The 15,896-nt window shown below is 42.9% G+C and overlaps 2 protein-coding genes across 5 annotated transcripts in view; one reads left to right on the forward strand and one right to left on the reverse strand.

Annotated features, from left to right (window-relative positions):
* The window catches only part of LOC308484492 (uncharacterized protein), a 54,446-nt gene extending 39,154 nt beyond the window's left edge, over positions 1-15,292 (forward strand). For 3 of the 4 annotated variants that reach the window (XR_013989927.1, XR_013989928.1, XM_081019505.1), the window contains one exon: positions 14,270-15,292. Coding sequence is in view for 1 of the 4 variants with exons in the window: in XM_081019505.1 (XP_080875631.1) it covers positions 14,270-14,288 (19 nt within the window). In the remaining 3 variants the exon portion in view is untranslated. Of the gene's footprint in view, positions 1-1,461; positions 3,694-14,269 lie in introns of those variants that run through there. The other variant, XR_013989929.1, reaches the window with a different exon arrangement.
* On the reverse strand, positions 2,772-13,032 carry LOC308484194 (NTPase KAP family P-loop domain-containing protein 1-like). The gene is made up of 4 exons (XM_081018927.1): positions 12,894-13,032; positions 10,793-10,875; positions 8,745-8,903; positions 2,772-6,976 (listed from the first exon to the last, which is right to left on the reverse strand). Exons 2-4 carry the CDS (start codon positions 10,833-10,835, stop codon positions 5,481-5,483), a joined length of 1,698 nt encoding a protein of 565 aa, XP_080875053.1. The 5' UTR covers positions 10,836-10,875; positions 12,894-13,032; the 3' UTR covers positions 2,772-5,480.
* Positions 15,293-15,896: the final 604 nt, after the last annotated feature.

Raw genomic sequence — 15,896 nt, forward strand, 5'->3', positions numbered from 1 at the left:
GAAAAGTTGGCACATACCTAACCAATTCCGCCTTGCTTCTAAGGAAAAGCCCTGCCTTCTGTGCAAGGTGTAAATGCTGTTAGTGAGCCAAATAGCTGGTACTTCACTGGGGCTATTTCAAGAAGCTCAGTGGGTGTGTAATAGGCAGGAAGATGCAAAGTAGGCAGTTATTGTTTTGAAGTGTCCTGCCCACAGACTGTCTCGCCAGAGTGGTGCATGCTCTAGTTATCTCCCGCTTGGACTACTGCAATTAAAAGTTCAAAATTTTCTAATAATCCCAGAAGTCAGAAGGAAATGGAAGCATTTGTGGCTGCTATATTTGGCTTACGCAACCAGTGCTTTCATATAGACCCGTGGTTCCCAATGTGGGGCGCACACCCCACAGCGGAGCAATTTGCTTTGGGGGGGTGATTTGAGAATGAGTTATTAACAGTTAATGGCCTTTTAGGCTTCCTAAATTATATACGGGGGTGGGGTGGGAATCAGGATTTTAGAGATGCTTAGGTGGGGCACGGCCAAGAAAAGGTTGGGAACCACTGATAATAAATAATAATAATAATAATAATAATAATAATAATAATAATAATAATAATAATATATTTATACCCCGCTCATCCAGCTGGGTTTCCCCAGCCACTCTGGGCGGCTTCCAACAGAATATTAAAATACAATAGTCTATTAAACATTAAAAGATTCCCTTCACAGGGCTGCCTTCAGATGTCTTCTAAAAGTCTGGTAGTTGTTTTTTTCTTTGACATCTGGTGGGAGGGCGTTCCACAGGGCAGGTGCCACCACCGAGAAGGCCCTCTACCTGGTTCCCTGTAACTTGGTTTCTCGCAGTGAGGGAACCGCCAGAAGGCCCTGGGCGCTGGACCTCAGTGTCCAGACTGAATGATGGGGGTGGAGACGCTCCTTCAGGTCTACTGGGCCTTTGAGGCCGTTTAGGGCTTTAAAGGTCAGCACCACCACTTTGAATTGTGCTCAGAAATGAATCATGCCAGGGAGCAAAACATTAGGTAGTCTTCATATCCTTTCTGGCTATGCTGTTTTACGATTTTATTCGGTTGATCGTTGTGTAACATTCCTGCAGCCCTTTCCAGAAGGAAGTTCTGATATGTATATTTATTGGATGAAGGCAGCTGATAAAACAGCAGGATTACAAAGGAACAGGCAATTGACTCCAAGTAGATGGGAGTTCTTCCTATTGCAATTTTCCTCCAGGCATATGAGTGGGCGTTTCTCGTGAAATCTTACATAGGAAAAGCTGTAACTACATAAACAATCCTTACCAGTTTTGAAGGACATTATTTTGGGTGGCAACGCATACATGCTGTCAGTGAGCCTAATATTCCTAACAAAGACACCAGTCTTAACCTCTCTGCACCACGTAAACAGTAAACAACACATTCTGCATTCTCATGTGCTGTGTTCACTTTCAATATCACCCACGTCCTCCTTCAGGTGCCATCCTCTTCTTCAGCCTGGGAACACACTGAAGCTGGGGTCGACGGTATGTACAGAAAGATTTCAATAAGATCACAAGATGTAGGTCACAACATGATGGAAGATTGGGAAAAATTATGAAAAACTGATTTAAAATTTACAGATTGTTCCCTATTGAAGGAGAATTACATGAAGATGATGTATAGATAGCACACAACACCAGTGCAGTTAGGGAAAATGTACAAAACTAGTTCAAATATATGTTGGAAGTGTAAGGAAAAGGAAGGGACATTTTATCATATGTGGTGGGATTGTAATGTAATTAAAAAATTTTGGGAAATGATATACAATGAATTGAAGAAAATGTTCCATTTAACATTTGTTAAAAAAACCCGAGGCATTTTCATTGGGGATTGTAGGGAAAGACCTGCCAAAAAAGCTGAAAAACATCTTCATGTATGCGACAACGGCTGTGAGAGTTCTGGTAGCACTAGGATGGAAGACGGAAGAAACTCCAACTAAAGAATCATGGCAAGAAAAATTGACGGACTATGCAGAACTGGCAAAACTGACATATAAGCTAAGGGACAAGGATAACTGTGACTTTAAGGATGAATGGGAACCCTTTACAAAGTATCTGAAGACGCAAAAAAGCGAACTGGACTCCTTGGCAGGTTTTGAATAAACATTCACAAACTTTTTATTGATAATAATCAGCTAAATAGTTTGAGGATCTGTACAACTTTGTAACATGCAGAAAACAGCATTCTCAGAGAAACCAAAGACTGGAACGGAGGGAAGGTGGGGGGGGGGGAATGGGGGGTTAAACAAGGTTGATATGTTTTGGGATAATATGTCTTGTTTTAATTTTGAATAAAAAAAATTTTTTAAAAGAAAAAGATTTCAATATGATATGCAGCAAGATCACCTCTCAGGCAGGAGTTCAGTTACAAGGGCTCTGTGTAGACACAAAAAGGCGCACTCTCAAACTCTTGAAACCACACGCAGAGGTGGATCTACTGTAAAACTAATGAAGTTTCAGGGCCTTCAGTCCTGGAGGGGCCCCAGTAGCAAATTTAGTCCACATTAGTTAAAACGTTGGTGTCTAGTATGACTCAAATTGATTAATTTTTTGTTGTATATATTTCAACAATCCCAAAGTTTGAGAGTTAGTAGCACAGATGTTGTAAAGGTGGAGTGTTGCAGTGAGTTGGCTATGTAATTCTTTCCCCTTTTTAACAAATTTCCTATATTTTATATCCCTCCCCTCAATGTATGGATTTCCCGTGTGGCTTACAGTGGAAGAAACATGGAGGAGAAGTACTCCATTATTATTATTACTATTATTTATTAAATGTGTATACCATTGTATATATCAAGATCACAGGGCAGTACACAACATAAAAATACAAAATGAAACACAAAATACCGTATGTAACCAAACAAAAACAAAACAATAACACCCACACCCACAAACAAACATGTTACTCAGCCAAAGACCTGGTAATAGAGAAATATTTTTGCTGGCGCTTAAAGATATGTAAGGAAGGCGCCAAGCGAGCCTCCCTGGGGAGAGCATTGTACAAATGGGGAGCCACCGCAGTAAAGGCCCCGTTCTGGTGTTGCTGCCCTCTGCAGGCTTTGCAGAGGAAGAAGGGCTTGAGATGATTGAGGTGGTCCTTGAGATATTTCGGTTGAGTGATAGAAAACATCACCAAAATTCCAGTTTTAATTTTAGGAACCCCCCGCCCTCCTGGGAGGAAAGCTTTGTCTGCCGCCTGGCCTGGCCTGCGCTCTCAAGCCAGCCTGCTGCTCTCAGATGAAGTGAGAGTTAGTGGCAGTGGGTTTTTCTACGTCAAAATATGCTGGGATGCACCTCCCTCAGAAGACCCACCTCAGAGCCCAAAGAGGCTATATTTCAGCTTTTTTGAGGGAGGGGGCTCCTCGCGAGCCAGAGTCAGCCTCTGTCAGGCTCCATTCACAGGGCGTCCACCTCCATCACACGGGTGGTGGGCTGTCTCTTCCTCCTGGGAGAAATATGTGACCCAAGTGTGTGAAGGCAAAGGTGGAGGCAGCCCTGCAACGGAGCCTGTCAGAGCCTGTTGATGCTCAGAAGAAGGTCCACAGACCTATTCCAATACACATAAATTTTTATTTATTCCCCACCCTTCCTGTTTCAGAAAACCGGGCTCAGGGCGGCTAACAACAAATTTAAAACACGTAATTGATGCAAAAACAAACAAACAAAAAGCATAAAATACAGTATAAAACGTGAATAACAAAAAATTCAGAATTCAAAAATCAATTTGGGGGGAAATCCATCCAATAAACATTAGATGATCACCAGGGCTAGCTGGCTGAATTAGTCCTAATTGGGCCAGCGAGGAGGTCAGGAGAGAATTAGCTGTGGGGCCCCAGAGTGGGTAATCTTCATAAAAAGGGGAGGGGGAGGGAAGAAAGGGAAATAAAAGATCAGACTGAATTCAAATTAAAGGCCAGGCGGAATAGCTCTGTCTTACAGGCCCTGTGGAAGGAGGTTAAACCCTGCAGGGCCCTGGTCTCATGGGACAGAGCATTCCACCAGGTCGAAGCCATCACTGAGAAGGCCCTGGCGGAGGATAATCTGACTTCCTTAGGGCCCAGGACTTCTAAACTATGATTATTCATGGACCTTAAGGTCCTCTGCGGGGCATACCAGGAGAGGCGGTCCATTGGTCTTGATTCCATTCTCAGGGTCTGATACACAGTCTTTACACATCAGTATTAATTAAACACCTCAAACCCGTTACAGTACCCCCTTCTAATACACACTGAGACTATCTCAGAGCACATCCCAGTTATAACGTACAAGTTCTAATAAATAGGCTTCCTCAACCTCGGCCTCCAGATGTTTTGAGACTCCAATTCCCATCATCCCTGACCACTGGTCCTGCTAGCTAGGGATCATGGGAGTTGTAGGCCAAAAACAATGAGAGGGCCAAGGTTGAGGAAGCCTGTAATAAATGCTAATATCTACTAAACCCAAACATTTAGTGCCATACATCCTTTACCTTATGCTATGTGACATTTCTATTTAAATGTAGGTTGTTTAATTTCTCAGTTTAATTTGTTTCACGGAATTTATATACCCCTTGATTGTAGTAAAACCTCTAAGCTGTTTATAAGTAATGTTAAAATGATCAATAAGCAACGTTCAAAAGCCATTCAAATTAACAGGAAAAGAACAGAAAAGACATCAGAATCTATGTGCCTGGATGGGCTTACCTCAACAAAAATGTTTGAAGCAAGTGCCAAAAACCTGCCATAAGTAGCACTAGTTTGTAGCCAAAAGAAAGCATGTCAAACTATGGTTTGCCCAGATGCAAACTGCTGCTGTTACTACACCTTAATGAAGACGGGGGTGGCGGCGATTTAATTTATATCCCACCTTCCTCTCAAAGGAGCCCAGGCCAACAAACACATAAGGGATAAAACCTCTGAACACAACCAGTGTGGTGTGGTGGTTAGAGGGTTGGACTATACTTCTATTTTGAGTGTTATGCTTCCTTTTTGAGTGCTACGCTTCCGATTTGAGTGCCACACTTCTGTTTTGAGTGTTACGCTGAGGTTTGTCTGTTTTTGCTATTTATTTTGCATTTTTGTTTTGCGGCTTTTTTGTTTTGTTTTTGTGACTGTGTTCAGCTACTGACTGATTGATTGATTGATTGGTTGTGTGACTGCAGTACATTGTTTATTGCTTTCATTTTACGGATCAGTGGTCTCATCAGATAGTAACATTCATGTTAAATTGCTGTTTTAGGAATTGTTTTTAAAAGTCTGGAACGGATTAATCCATTTTGCATTCCTTTCTATGGGAAAGTGCGCCTTGGTTTTGGAATGCTTTGGTTTTGGAACGGACTTCTGGAACGGATTAAGTTTGAGAACCAAGGTATTGATAATGTATTGATAATGAATCCTAAGAATCACTGTCTGGTTAATGCAAATAAAATCTTTTGGGTGGTCATACATTTCTCCACAAATCTCCACTGGTACTTTTTTCAAAGACTGGTGACTATTTCTGCCAGTTCTTGTTGTCGTTCCTCACTTTTCCGTATGTTCCTCCGACCTCGGAGCAACTCAAATGGCCTTTTCAAAGAGTAATCCAAATTGAGCAGAAGGTTTGCAAAAAAACTGACCTTCTCTGCTGTGAAACTCCTCTCCTTGTTGACCAAGAAGCTCGTGAAAAGATCAGGATCTCCATCAAGTTCCAGGAGGCTTTGTATATTATCTTTCGCAGCATACTCAGCCAATTCTGACTCGTGGTCGTTGTAAATTTGCAGTAACGTTTTCTCGGCTTGCGTCCCTTGTTGGTGTCTTCTGCCATTGCCCTGCCTCACATTTGGGTTTGCTGCCTGGCTTTCCTCAAGTTTTCTTTGCTGTCGATTATCTTCCTCACACTGCAAAATCCAGCTCAGGCGGCAAGGCCAACAGTTGGCAAGAACAACCCAGTCTATCGCCTCTTTTATTTTTTCTCTATGTTCGGCTTCAGTCTCCGATGTCACCTTGGTCATGGAACAGATGGTCAGGACTGTGCTCAGCACCCTTTTCAGTTGGGCAGAATTCCCTGGGATGTACCTGTGATTCTTCAACTGATCACGGATAAATATAATTTCCTTATTGTTGACTTCTTCATCCTTAGGGGTCATCTGCGGCAGGGAGAAGGGCAAGGACACAATTCGGTCTAAGTACAAGTAGCCATTCGTGTTTTTATTTTTTTGGATACATTCCACAAGGATGCTTGTATCAGCAGCCAAGATGGAGATAAATGGGGCATCCTTGTCGGAAAGAAGTATATTGATGGCGTCCAGAACACCTACCACTTTGTCCTGAGTGCACTTGTCCAAATTGGTGATCTTCAGGACCACCCGAATCTCTCGTTTCTCTATCCATTCCAGGAACTGGAGGAACTTTGTGATTGTTTTCACCTCTTCCTTCACAACGTGCATGAAGCCCAGCTGGGCACTGAGAGCCTTTTTGTCCATTTCTGTCAGAAGTTCCTTTTTCAATGTGAAGTAGAAGTTTTTACAAGCAAGTATTAAAGGAGAAATCAACGTAAGACTCCCTGCTATAGCCACGAATCCGAAGATCTCCTGGAACGCATCTTTCATTAGGTTGCTGCATGCTGCTAAAAGAATAAGCAAACCTGATACAATGGGAATGACGAGCCCCCTCCTTCCTTTAAAAAACCTTTTCTCACCTTTCTCCATAGCTTTGCAACCAAAGGCCCTAAAAAGGCTAAAATGAAGCTTATTCTTTCCTTCAATTTCATCAAGCAGCGTAGTAACAAGGCCAGCCCAGATACGGTCACATCCTACAAACTCCCAGGCATCAAAATTGATGAAGATGTACCGGATAGAATCGACTTCTTTCGTGCTGTGACTTTTGATCTCTTTGGAATCGGAAACCGGGTAACAAAAAATCATGCGCAAAGCCAGCCAAAGTTGAGAACACATTCCTCCATTTCTCCATCCGCACTTCCTGTTACTTTCCCCCTCTGTAACATAAAGGAAGAAGCACAACATTTGTACCAGCACAACATTTGCTGCAGGTCAGAGGACCGGGAGGGCCTTTTTGTGGTCATCCCTTAGGAACATATCAAGCTGCCTTATATTGAATCAGATCATTGGCCTATGTAGCTCAGTATTGTCTACACTGACTGGCAGCAGCTCTCCAGCATTTCAGGCAGGGGACATTCCTAGCCCTACCTGGAGATACCAGGGATTAAACCAATATTGACAATATTCAAATTTAGGAACCGAATGGACTTTATCTCCTGACTATCCATTGGACTTTAATTTCTCTTGATATGTTCTGTTTGCATGATGTGTTGGTCTATGGAATTACACTTTGTGAGATATTATAGGTTGAATTCTGTTTGAAATAGGAGTTACATAGTCAAAAACAGCCTGTTACGTTGTGTGTGTTGTTACCAGGATTGTATTTAGGTCACCTAAGGTTTAGTAGTGTCTTGTATGTGCTTAATAATAATACAGTGATACCTTAGGTTACATACGCGTCAGGTTACATACGCTTCAGGTTACACACTCCGCTAACCCAGAAATAGTGCTTCAGGTTAAGAACTTTGCTTCAGGATGTGAACAGAAATCATGCTCCGGCGGCGCGGCAGCAGCAGGAGGCCCCATTAGCTAAAATGGTGCTTCAGGTTAAGAACAGTTTCAGGTTAAGTACAGACCTCCGGAACGAATTAAGTACTTAACCTGAGGTACCACTGTAGTGTGCTGGTCAGGGGCAGCAAAATGGGAGGGTGCCCCTGCTGAAGCCTCACTTACTAGGATCACCTGATTGCAGTTTCTGGGTTCCAGTGGGATCTTGTGAGAGGTCTCGCGGGAACCCAGAGACCACTGCTATTTCTTGCTTCTCCGACAGGAGCACCACGCCTTGGAATTCTTCCACTCAAGGTGGCTGCCTCCTTCTGATGGCTAACAAGCTGGTTTGGGACGGGAGCACATTATATTTAATCTACACTGTTTTATTTTGTCTATATTTAGATTGCGTACGTGTGTGCCCCATAAGCGTAATGCTGGTGGTCAACAAAAGAGGTTTAAAGACTGTCTCAAGGCAAATCTACAAAAATGTAGTATAAGCACCGACAACTGGGAAACACTGGCCTGCGAGCGCTTCAGTTGGAGAACAGCCTTTACCAAAGGTGTCATGGGCTTTGAAGACACTAGAACTCAGGATGCAAGGGAGAAACGTGCTAAGAGGAAGGAACAGCTTGGCAAATCCACACCGTGATCAACTCCCGCCCGGAAACCAATGTCCCCATTGTGGAAGGATGTGTGGATCCAGAATTGGCCTCCACAGTCACTTACGGACTCCTTGTTAAAACCATGTTTATGGAAGTCAATCTTCCTCGGCTACGAGGGATTGAAGAAGAAGAAGAAGAAGAAGAAGAAGAAGACAGGTGACTATGCCACTTTTAGAAATTATTTTTGCTTCTGCGTACTAAATACTGCATTTACCTGGCACCAAACATTTGACTTCCTGGGTGCCAAATCGTCAAAAAGAGGAAAGGGCCTGTGTTTTGTCAATTCACAGGAGATTCTTAATGGCTGGGTCATTGGGTCAAAAGAGTCTTGTATTGCAGAGGTTTGGACTACATGACTCCTGTGGTATTTCCAACTCTACAGTTCTATGAGTCTATGATTTTATGGCTTCACGCTCCTTACATCCTGCCTCCTCCCTCTCTGGGCTTTTTTCATGTGGCTTTGATGGTTGTCATGGGAACTGGTGGTACTTACTTTCCATTTCAATTTCAATTTTATCTAAGAGTCGTCTTTTGTTTCGCCCCCACGGCGCGTAGAATCCCACCGTCACTGGTACCGTAACATGTCTTAGAGTGTTTGCCAGGGCTTCACAGTAAATGTCTTCATTGATTCCATCTGTAGAATTGTCTTTTCCTAGAGGAAATAAAGCAAAGAAGTTACTAATTTTTAACCTATGTCCCCACCCTATGTGGAAGGACGTGTGGATCCAGAATTGGCCTCCACAGGCATTTACAGACTCACTTTTAAAACTGTGTTTATGAAAGACATTCTTACACAGCTACAAGTGATCGCCAAAGAATAAGAGTGATTTGGTATGTTTTTCATTCAGAAAACATCTCATTGTCAAAGGCAAGAGGCTAAATCAGGGGTCAGCAAACTTTTTCAGCAGGGGGCCGGTCCACTGTCCCTCAGACCTTGTGGGGGGGGGGCCGGACTATATTTTGGAAAAAAAATGAATGAATTCCTATGCCCCACAAATAACCCAGAGGTGCATTTTAAATAAAAGCACACATTCTACTCATGTAAAAACACACTAATTCCTGGACCGCCTGCGGGCCGGATTTAGAAAGTGATTGGGCTGGATCCGGCCCACGGGCCTTAGTTTGCCTACCCATGGGCTAAGTAGTCCTCTAACACTAGGGACACCTCACCTCAGGTAGATGAATAGAATCACTTTGAAGAGCTGCAAGGGCAAGTTGGATTTCCCTTTTTGTCCATTAATGCACTGGGCCAACACTGACAACACCAACAGCAAGGCATGCCTGGATGACAGGGGCAGGGGCTTGGCCTTTTAGCAACCTCAAATAGCCCCCCTCTCAACTCTGCCCCCTCTGCACCCATGAGACATGCAATGCCGTGGATTGTGGGTAAACTCGCACCAGGAACTATTCCTGAAATCTGGGTAATAGATGTTGGTCATAACATAGGCATGGAAGCATGGGAACGATTGTGGAATATGGATATGAAATTTACAGCATGTTACGGTTTAAGAGAAAATTCTATGAAAATGATATATTGTTGGTATCTAACACTGAGTAAACTGGCAAAAATGTATCAATCTAAATCAAACAAGTGTTGGAAATATAAAGAGAAAGCAGGTTTTTTTTTACCCTATGTGGTGGTGTTGTAGTAAGATTAAAGGTTACTGGGAAATGATATATAATGAATTGAAAAGGATGTTCAAAATAAGTTTTGTAAAAAGAAATAGAAGAAGAAGAAGAAGAAGCTTTTCTTTTGGGAATTATAGGGACAGAACTACCTAAATTGTATAGAAATTTATTTATGCGTGCTACTACAGCAGCAAGAATGCTACTGAAAGAAGCAGAAGTCCCAGCAAAGGAAGAATGGATACAAAAAATTATGGAATATGCAGCAATGGCGAAACTTACTGGAAGAATAAGAAATCAAAATAACAAACTTTTTATAAAAGAATGGAAACGGTTGATTGAATATTTACAGATAAATTGCAAACAGATAAAAACATTGGCAGGATTATTGTAATAACCTGCAGTTTCATAAGAGTATTTATTTAAAGTAGATAATTAAATGAGCAAATTGAATGAATTTGGATATGCAGAAGATATTAAAAAATAAATTTAAGGAACCGCAGAAAGAGAGGGAAGGAAGTCAAACTTTGAAATGTTCAATTGATTGTAAAACTAATAATAATAATAATAATAATAATAATAATAATAATAATAATAATAAATTATGTATTTCTACCCTGCCCATCTGGCTGGGTTTCCCCAGCCACTCTGGGCAGCTTCCAGCAAAATATTACAATACAATAATTCATCATATATTAAAAGCTTCCCTAAACGGCTGCCAAAAGTCAGATAGTTGAATAATAATAATTTATTATTAATTAAATGTATAAACATGAAAAAGTATAAATAAAACCTTTATTTTAAAAAAGGAACTATTCCTGAAATGACCACAAAGGCCCACTTCTTCCAGAGCCCCATGACCCCAGCACCTGAGCAGAAAAAGCACAGAAAATTGATTTAGTAATAACAGCACACCTGGATGGTCTTCCAGCAGTGATTGACGCTCCTTGTCACTCATTTTTGCGCCCAAAAGCCTCACCTTCAGCAGCTGCTCAACTCTGTCAAGTAAATACATTGAATGAATAGACCTCCCTCGTGGGTTGGCCCCCAATTTGTACGGAAGGTTGCTTTGAAGAAAGGGTAGACAGTGGTGGTCTTCACACTGTTGTAAACAAAAATCTGCCCTTTTCCCTTATGGGGTATCCAAGAGCCCATATAGAGTCCTTACGTAGGTTCCCTATTGGTAGGAGAGAATAACAGAGGCCAACCAGAGAATATTGAGAAGCAAGCAGCTAGTAAGCTTGATCTTTATTGATCTGTTGCAACAGGGTGCTCCCCTCATCCGCAGGAGAGAGGAGGAACCCCGTAAAACGGTGTGCAAGGCCTTATAAAGACTTTTGAAATTGCCACCCTGTAGATCAAGACCACCCCTAGAAACATCACATACATCACAGAAGGAGTGTAACCTAAGACCACCCCTCAGATACATCATACCTACATCACAGAAAAGGCGGTCTTAAAACAGAAATTTGAATGTTGTTTTTCTCCTGTCGTTGTTTATCCCCTGTTTGGCAGGTTACTTGATTGGATTTCCTGGGGAGCCTGGCTAGTCTTTTGTTGTGATAAATACTTAGTTCCTGGGCCATGTCACAGGCTCACACCCTATTCAAACACAGACATACCCTTAAGATAGGATTTGTGAGGGTAAAGACAATGGGGAGGCTTTTCCATTTTCCTTTGACCTTGCAGAGAAAACATTTGGTCAGTTTGGGACAGTTTGGGAATCAAAATGGTTCCAGGTTGGTCTTCCTGTGCTGATCTATGTATGTGCTTGGTTGGTACACTTATGAACATTTAACATATGTCTAAGACCTTAAAATTCCTTTCACAACACATACCCCCTTCCCCAAACTGGGCTGCCTACAGGTACCATCATTCCCCACTCCCCTCACAGGCTCCTTTCTGAGTTGGCAGTGGCGGAGTGCGGTGAGCAAATGGTTGCAAATCCCTGGACAGGAGGGAACAATGGGAAGAAGAGAAAATGGAGACGATTCATAGCCTCCCTGCTCCACCTGGGGCTTCGGGACGTGGATATACAGTACTGTCATAGGGCCATTCAGCTTCCACAACGGTTGTTGGCAACGGGTTTTTTTTAAAAAAATATAAAACAAGGAGGATCTGCAGGTTGGTATTCAGAAAAGGCAGAAAATCAGCAGGGTTATTCATGGAGAGGAGATAATATTTAACTTAGAATCATGGAATTGTAGAGTTGGAAGGGAACCCCCCCTTGTCCAAACCCTCTGCAAAGCAGGAATCTCACCTAAAGCATCCATGACAGACACCCAAGATTTGCTTAAAAGCCTGCAATGAAGGAACTTGCTGAACTTCTTATAGTCAGACAGCTGTTAAGGCACAGGAAGGAAAGTAGTCTTGGCATATCCCACTGGCCACTGAGAGAATCCAACTCTCCAAGCACTTTCTCTTCCCCTCTCTGTTGTGCTCTGTCTCCTGCACATTTTCACAAATATATGCTGAGTAAAACCCAAACATCGCTTGAGAACTGGAACTTTGAACCAACTGTAAATACAGTGGTACCTCGGGTTAAGAACTTAATTCGTTCTGGAGGTTTGTTCTTAACCTGAAACTGATCTTAACCTGAGGTTCCACTTTAGCTAATGGGGCCTCCCGCTGCTGCCGCGCCACCGGAGCACGATTTCTGTTCTCATCCTGAAGCAAAGTTCTTAACCCGAGGTACTGTTTCTGGGTTAGCAGAGTCTGTAACCTGAAGCGTCTGTAACCTGAACAATCTCCCATCCAACCTACACAATCTTCCATCACACAAAGTGAAAAACATGTTGCTTCGAAATGTGGTTTGAGATGGGAGATATTCCTAAACAATTTGGGTGGCAACCCTAAGAAAAAAATCCTAGTGAACTCTGCAGGACTTCTCAATAAGCATGCTTAAGTTTGTGCTCTAGTCCCTGAGCTGGAGCATCTATCTAGGTACATAAATCATCTCCAGATAAGAACGTTGACCTCCCTTCTTCTTTTATTCCCTTAAAAAATCACTACTTACCTGGTAAAAAGTCAGCATGAGCATGGACTGAACCTGTCTGGAGCCTTCCAGTGAAAGATATATCTAAGCAGAGCAGCTATAACACCAGATACCAAATTTTGGCTCAGGTGGTTGCAGAATATATACCATATGGGGCGTGGCTAATCATGATACAATCTGAGCAATGGCTTTGCATCATAATGTTAGGAGGTTCGGATTACTTTCACCAAGGAGAGAACAGGTCTTGGAGTAAGCAATTTCCCTATAAAAGCATCTCAGATTAAGGGACCCATTTTGAAGATAATGCAGAAACGGTACTTAACCCCAGTTAAACTTTCACATATGCATAAACATACTAGGTGCTGGGGCGGGGGGGGGGACGACAAAGGCAGCTATAGGCACAAAAATTACTCATCAGCAAGTCTCCGGAGCTTGTGATATCTAATGAGAATCAGGACTTGATGGATAAACCACAAATGTCATTTCTCTCAGTGGCAACACGTGTGGTTATAATCACGTTCTAGAAGGACTTAAAAGGTGTGAACTTGAATACCTGGCAAGAGGAACAAAGCACAAAGATACCTTTGCAGGAGAATGGCAGAGCTTTATTTCATTTACAAATTCTCCAGAAAACCAAAGACCAGCTTGCTGCTCACCCCATGTTTTACAGACACATATGGTTATAAGTAGGACGTGGGTAGCGCTGTGGGGTGAACCACAGAGCCTAGGGCTTGCTGATCAGAAGGTCATCGGTTCAAATCCCCGCTGACAGGGTGAGCTCCCGTTGCTCGGTCCCTGCTCCTGCCAACCTAGCAGTTCGAAAGCACATCAAAGTGCAAGTAGATAAATAGGTACCACTTCAGCGGGAAGGTAAACGGCATTTCCATGTGCTGCTCTGGTTCACCAGAAGCGGCTTAGTCATGCTGGCCACATGACCCGGAAGCTGTATGCCGGCTCCCTCGGCCAATAAAGCGAGATGAGCGCCACAACCCCAGAGTTGGTCACGACTGGACCTAATGGTCAGGGGTCCCTTTACCTTTACCTTATGGTTATAAGTTGTGGTGTATGTATGGGAATGCATGTTTTCATAATGCATTTTTGGAATTGCATTAATTTTTTAAAAAAATACCTGAAAATGAAAAGATTGCTGCTAACTGGCACAATGCAAAGAGAAGCAATTGCCCCAGTGTTCAAGAACTGCGCAGTACCTCTGGTGGGGGACACATTGTGCTCCTGGGGTAGTTTGTCCACTCTTGGTCTCCACCCTGCGCTCAGTTTTGCCCTCGGTTCTCATGTTTGACTCCTAAAAGCTGTCAGCATTCGACAGTGGCCACACCCTGGGAACCCTCTTGTGTGGGAAGCCATTGGTGACATAGGAACTTCTCCTGCCGGTGAAGACAGGTTCTGGCAGATTGAGTGGATGTGAGCAACAGTGGGTCCAACCGTCAAGGAGAAGAAATGGAGTAAACTCTTCACAAATCCGGCCTGGAGTCCCTGAGATGGTAGGATGGCTCCTTGTAAACCTCCTTACGGCAACTCCTGCAGCTAAGCTGGTGCCAAACATTTTGCTCTGCTTTCCTTTGGACCCCATCAGTGAGACTGAGAGGGGAGTCTTGTTGTCTGGGCAGCCCAGGACCTCCAACCACACTGCCCAGACTTGTGCCCAGCGGTTTGACTTCACCCAGTGGCGGACCTTGTGGTCTCAAATTTCAGGGGCACCCTATGTGATGCCAAATTTAGCCACCACTACCACCTATCTCCTTCCATTCTACATCATAGTTGCAACGCCTCTTGCAGCGCCTCCAAGGCTCTTGGCAACCAGGGACCGTATATGTCCTGTATATGCCCTCTCTGGCTTATTCCCCGGGGAGAGGAGTAGGCTTTTCTCAGGAAATCGTACATCTGAAAAGTTGGCACTTACCTAACCTATTCCCCTCTGCTTCTAAGGAAGAGCCCTGCCTTCTATGTAAATACTATTACTAGGCCAAATAACTAGTGCTTCACTGGAACTACTTCAACAGGTGTATGAAATATAATAGGCAGGAAGGTGAAAGGTTCTACAATTCTATGATTCTATGTAAGAGAGCAGAACAATTGCAGACAAGGTCATACACCGAGTGCTACATCAGCAGGGGCATAGGAAAGGGGAGGCAGGGGGTGGTCCGCCCCAGATCCCATCATGGAGGGGGGGTGACAAATGATCAAGGAACAATTACTGCCCTACTAGGGTGGTTCATAAAAAAACTTTTTTTAAAAAAATGCCTGCTCCAAAGGTCTTAACTTACAACACTAGGAATTATATCGCCATATATGAAATTTCATGCATATCAATTAGTATCTTGACCTTCCTCCACGAAAATAGCTGTTTACTTGGCCATTTTCCTATGTTGTGAAGGCTGGTTACCCAGTTCCTATTTCTATTTTACAGGCAAGCCAAAGTAGCTCCAGAGCAGGAATGGTATCTGGAACTGCAGCCACCCATGGCCGAGGACAGCAACTTCTGTTCCCCGTGGAGACTGAGCACGTGGAGTGATGCTTCCCTTCCACAGCCACAGGATGGAGGCACCAGTGCGCCTCTTGGAAAAGCGATCGAGTGCTGGAGAAAACTCAGCTGTCTGCCAGCAGAAGCACCACACATGTTCAGACCGATAGTTACGTAAATTCAACTAACAAATATACCCACAACTTAACTGGTTGTGTTTAACTATATAAATTCTTTATACATCATATAAACATAACTCTTTTCACATTATCTAATTGAGTAGAAGCAATTAAGGACCAACATTTAGAACAGGAAATACAAATAGATAAGTTCTTATATACGTAATGTCCATAAAGAAGCTTTTGTGTTTCACGTATGTGCAAATGAATCAATTTTTTTAAACAGAATGTCCAAATAAAATCTTTTTGTGTTCCACGTATGTCTTAGCAAATACAAGTGCCAAACGTAACAACTTTAAGGAACAGTACTTGCAAAAGATGAACTTTTCTTTGTAATGTTCCACATCTGCCTTGGCAAAGTAT

Source organism: Podarcis pityusensis (genome assembly GCF_964106645.2).
Source record: "Podarcis pityusensis genome assembly, chromosome: 8".
NCBI classification, from domain to species: domain Eukaryota; kingdom Metazoa; phylum Chordata; class Lepidosauria; order Squamata; family Lacertidae; genus Podarcis; species Podarcis pityusensis.

Coding starts and splice junctions, on each gene's coding strand:
- LOC308484194 (XM_081018927.1), bottom strand. CDS start 10,835: ATGAGTGACAAGGAGCGTCAATCACTGCTGGAAGACCATCCAG. Junction 8,904..10,792: donor ACTGCTGGAAGACCATCCAG/GTGTGCTGTTAT, acceptor TATTTCCTCTAG/GAAAAGACAATTCTACAGAT. Junction 6,977..8,744: donor AATTGAAATTGAAATGGAAA/GTAAGTACCACC, acceptor TTTATGTTACAG/AGGGGGAAAGTAACAGGAAG.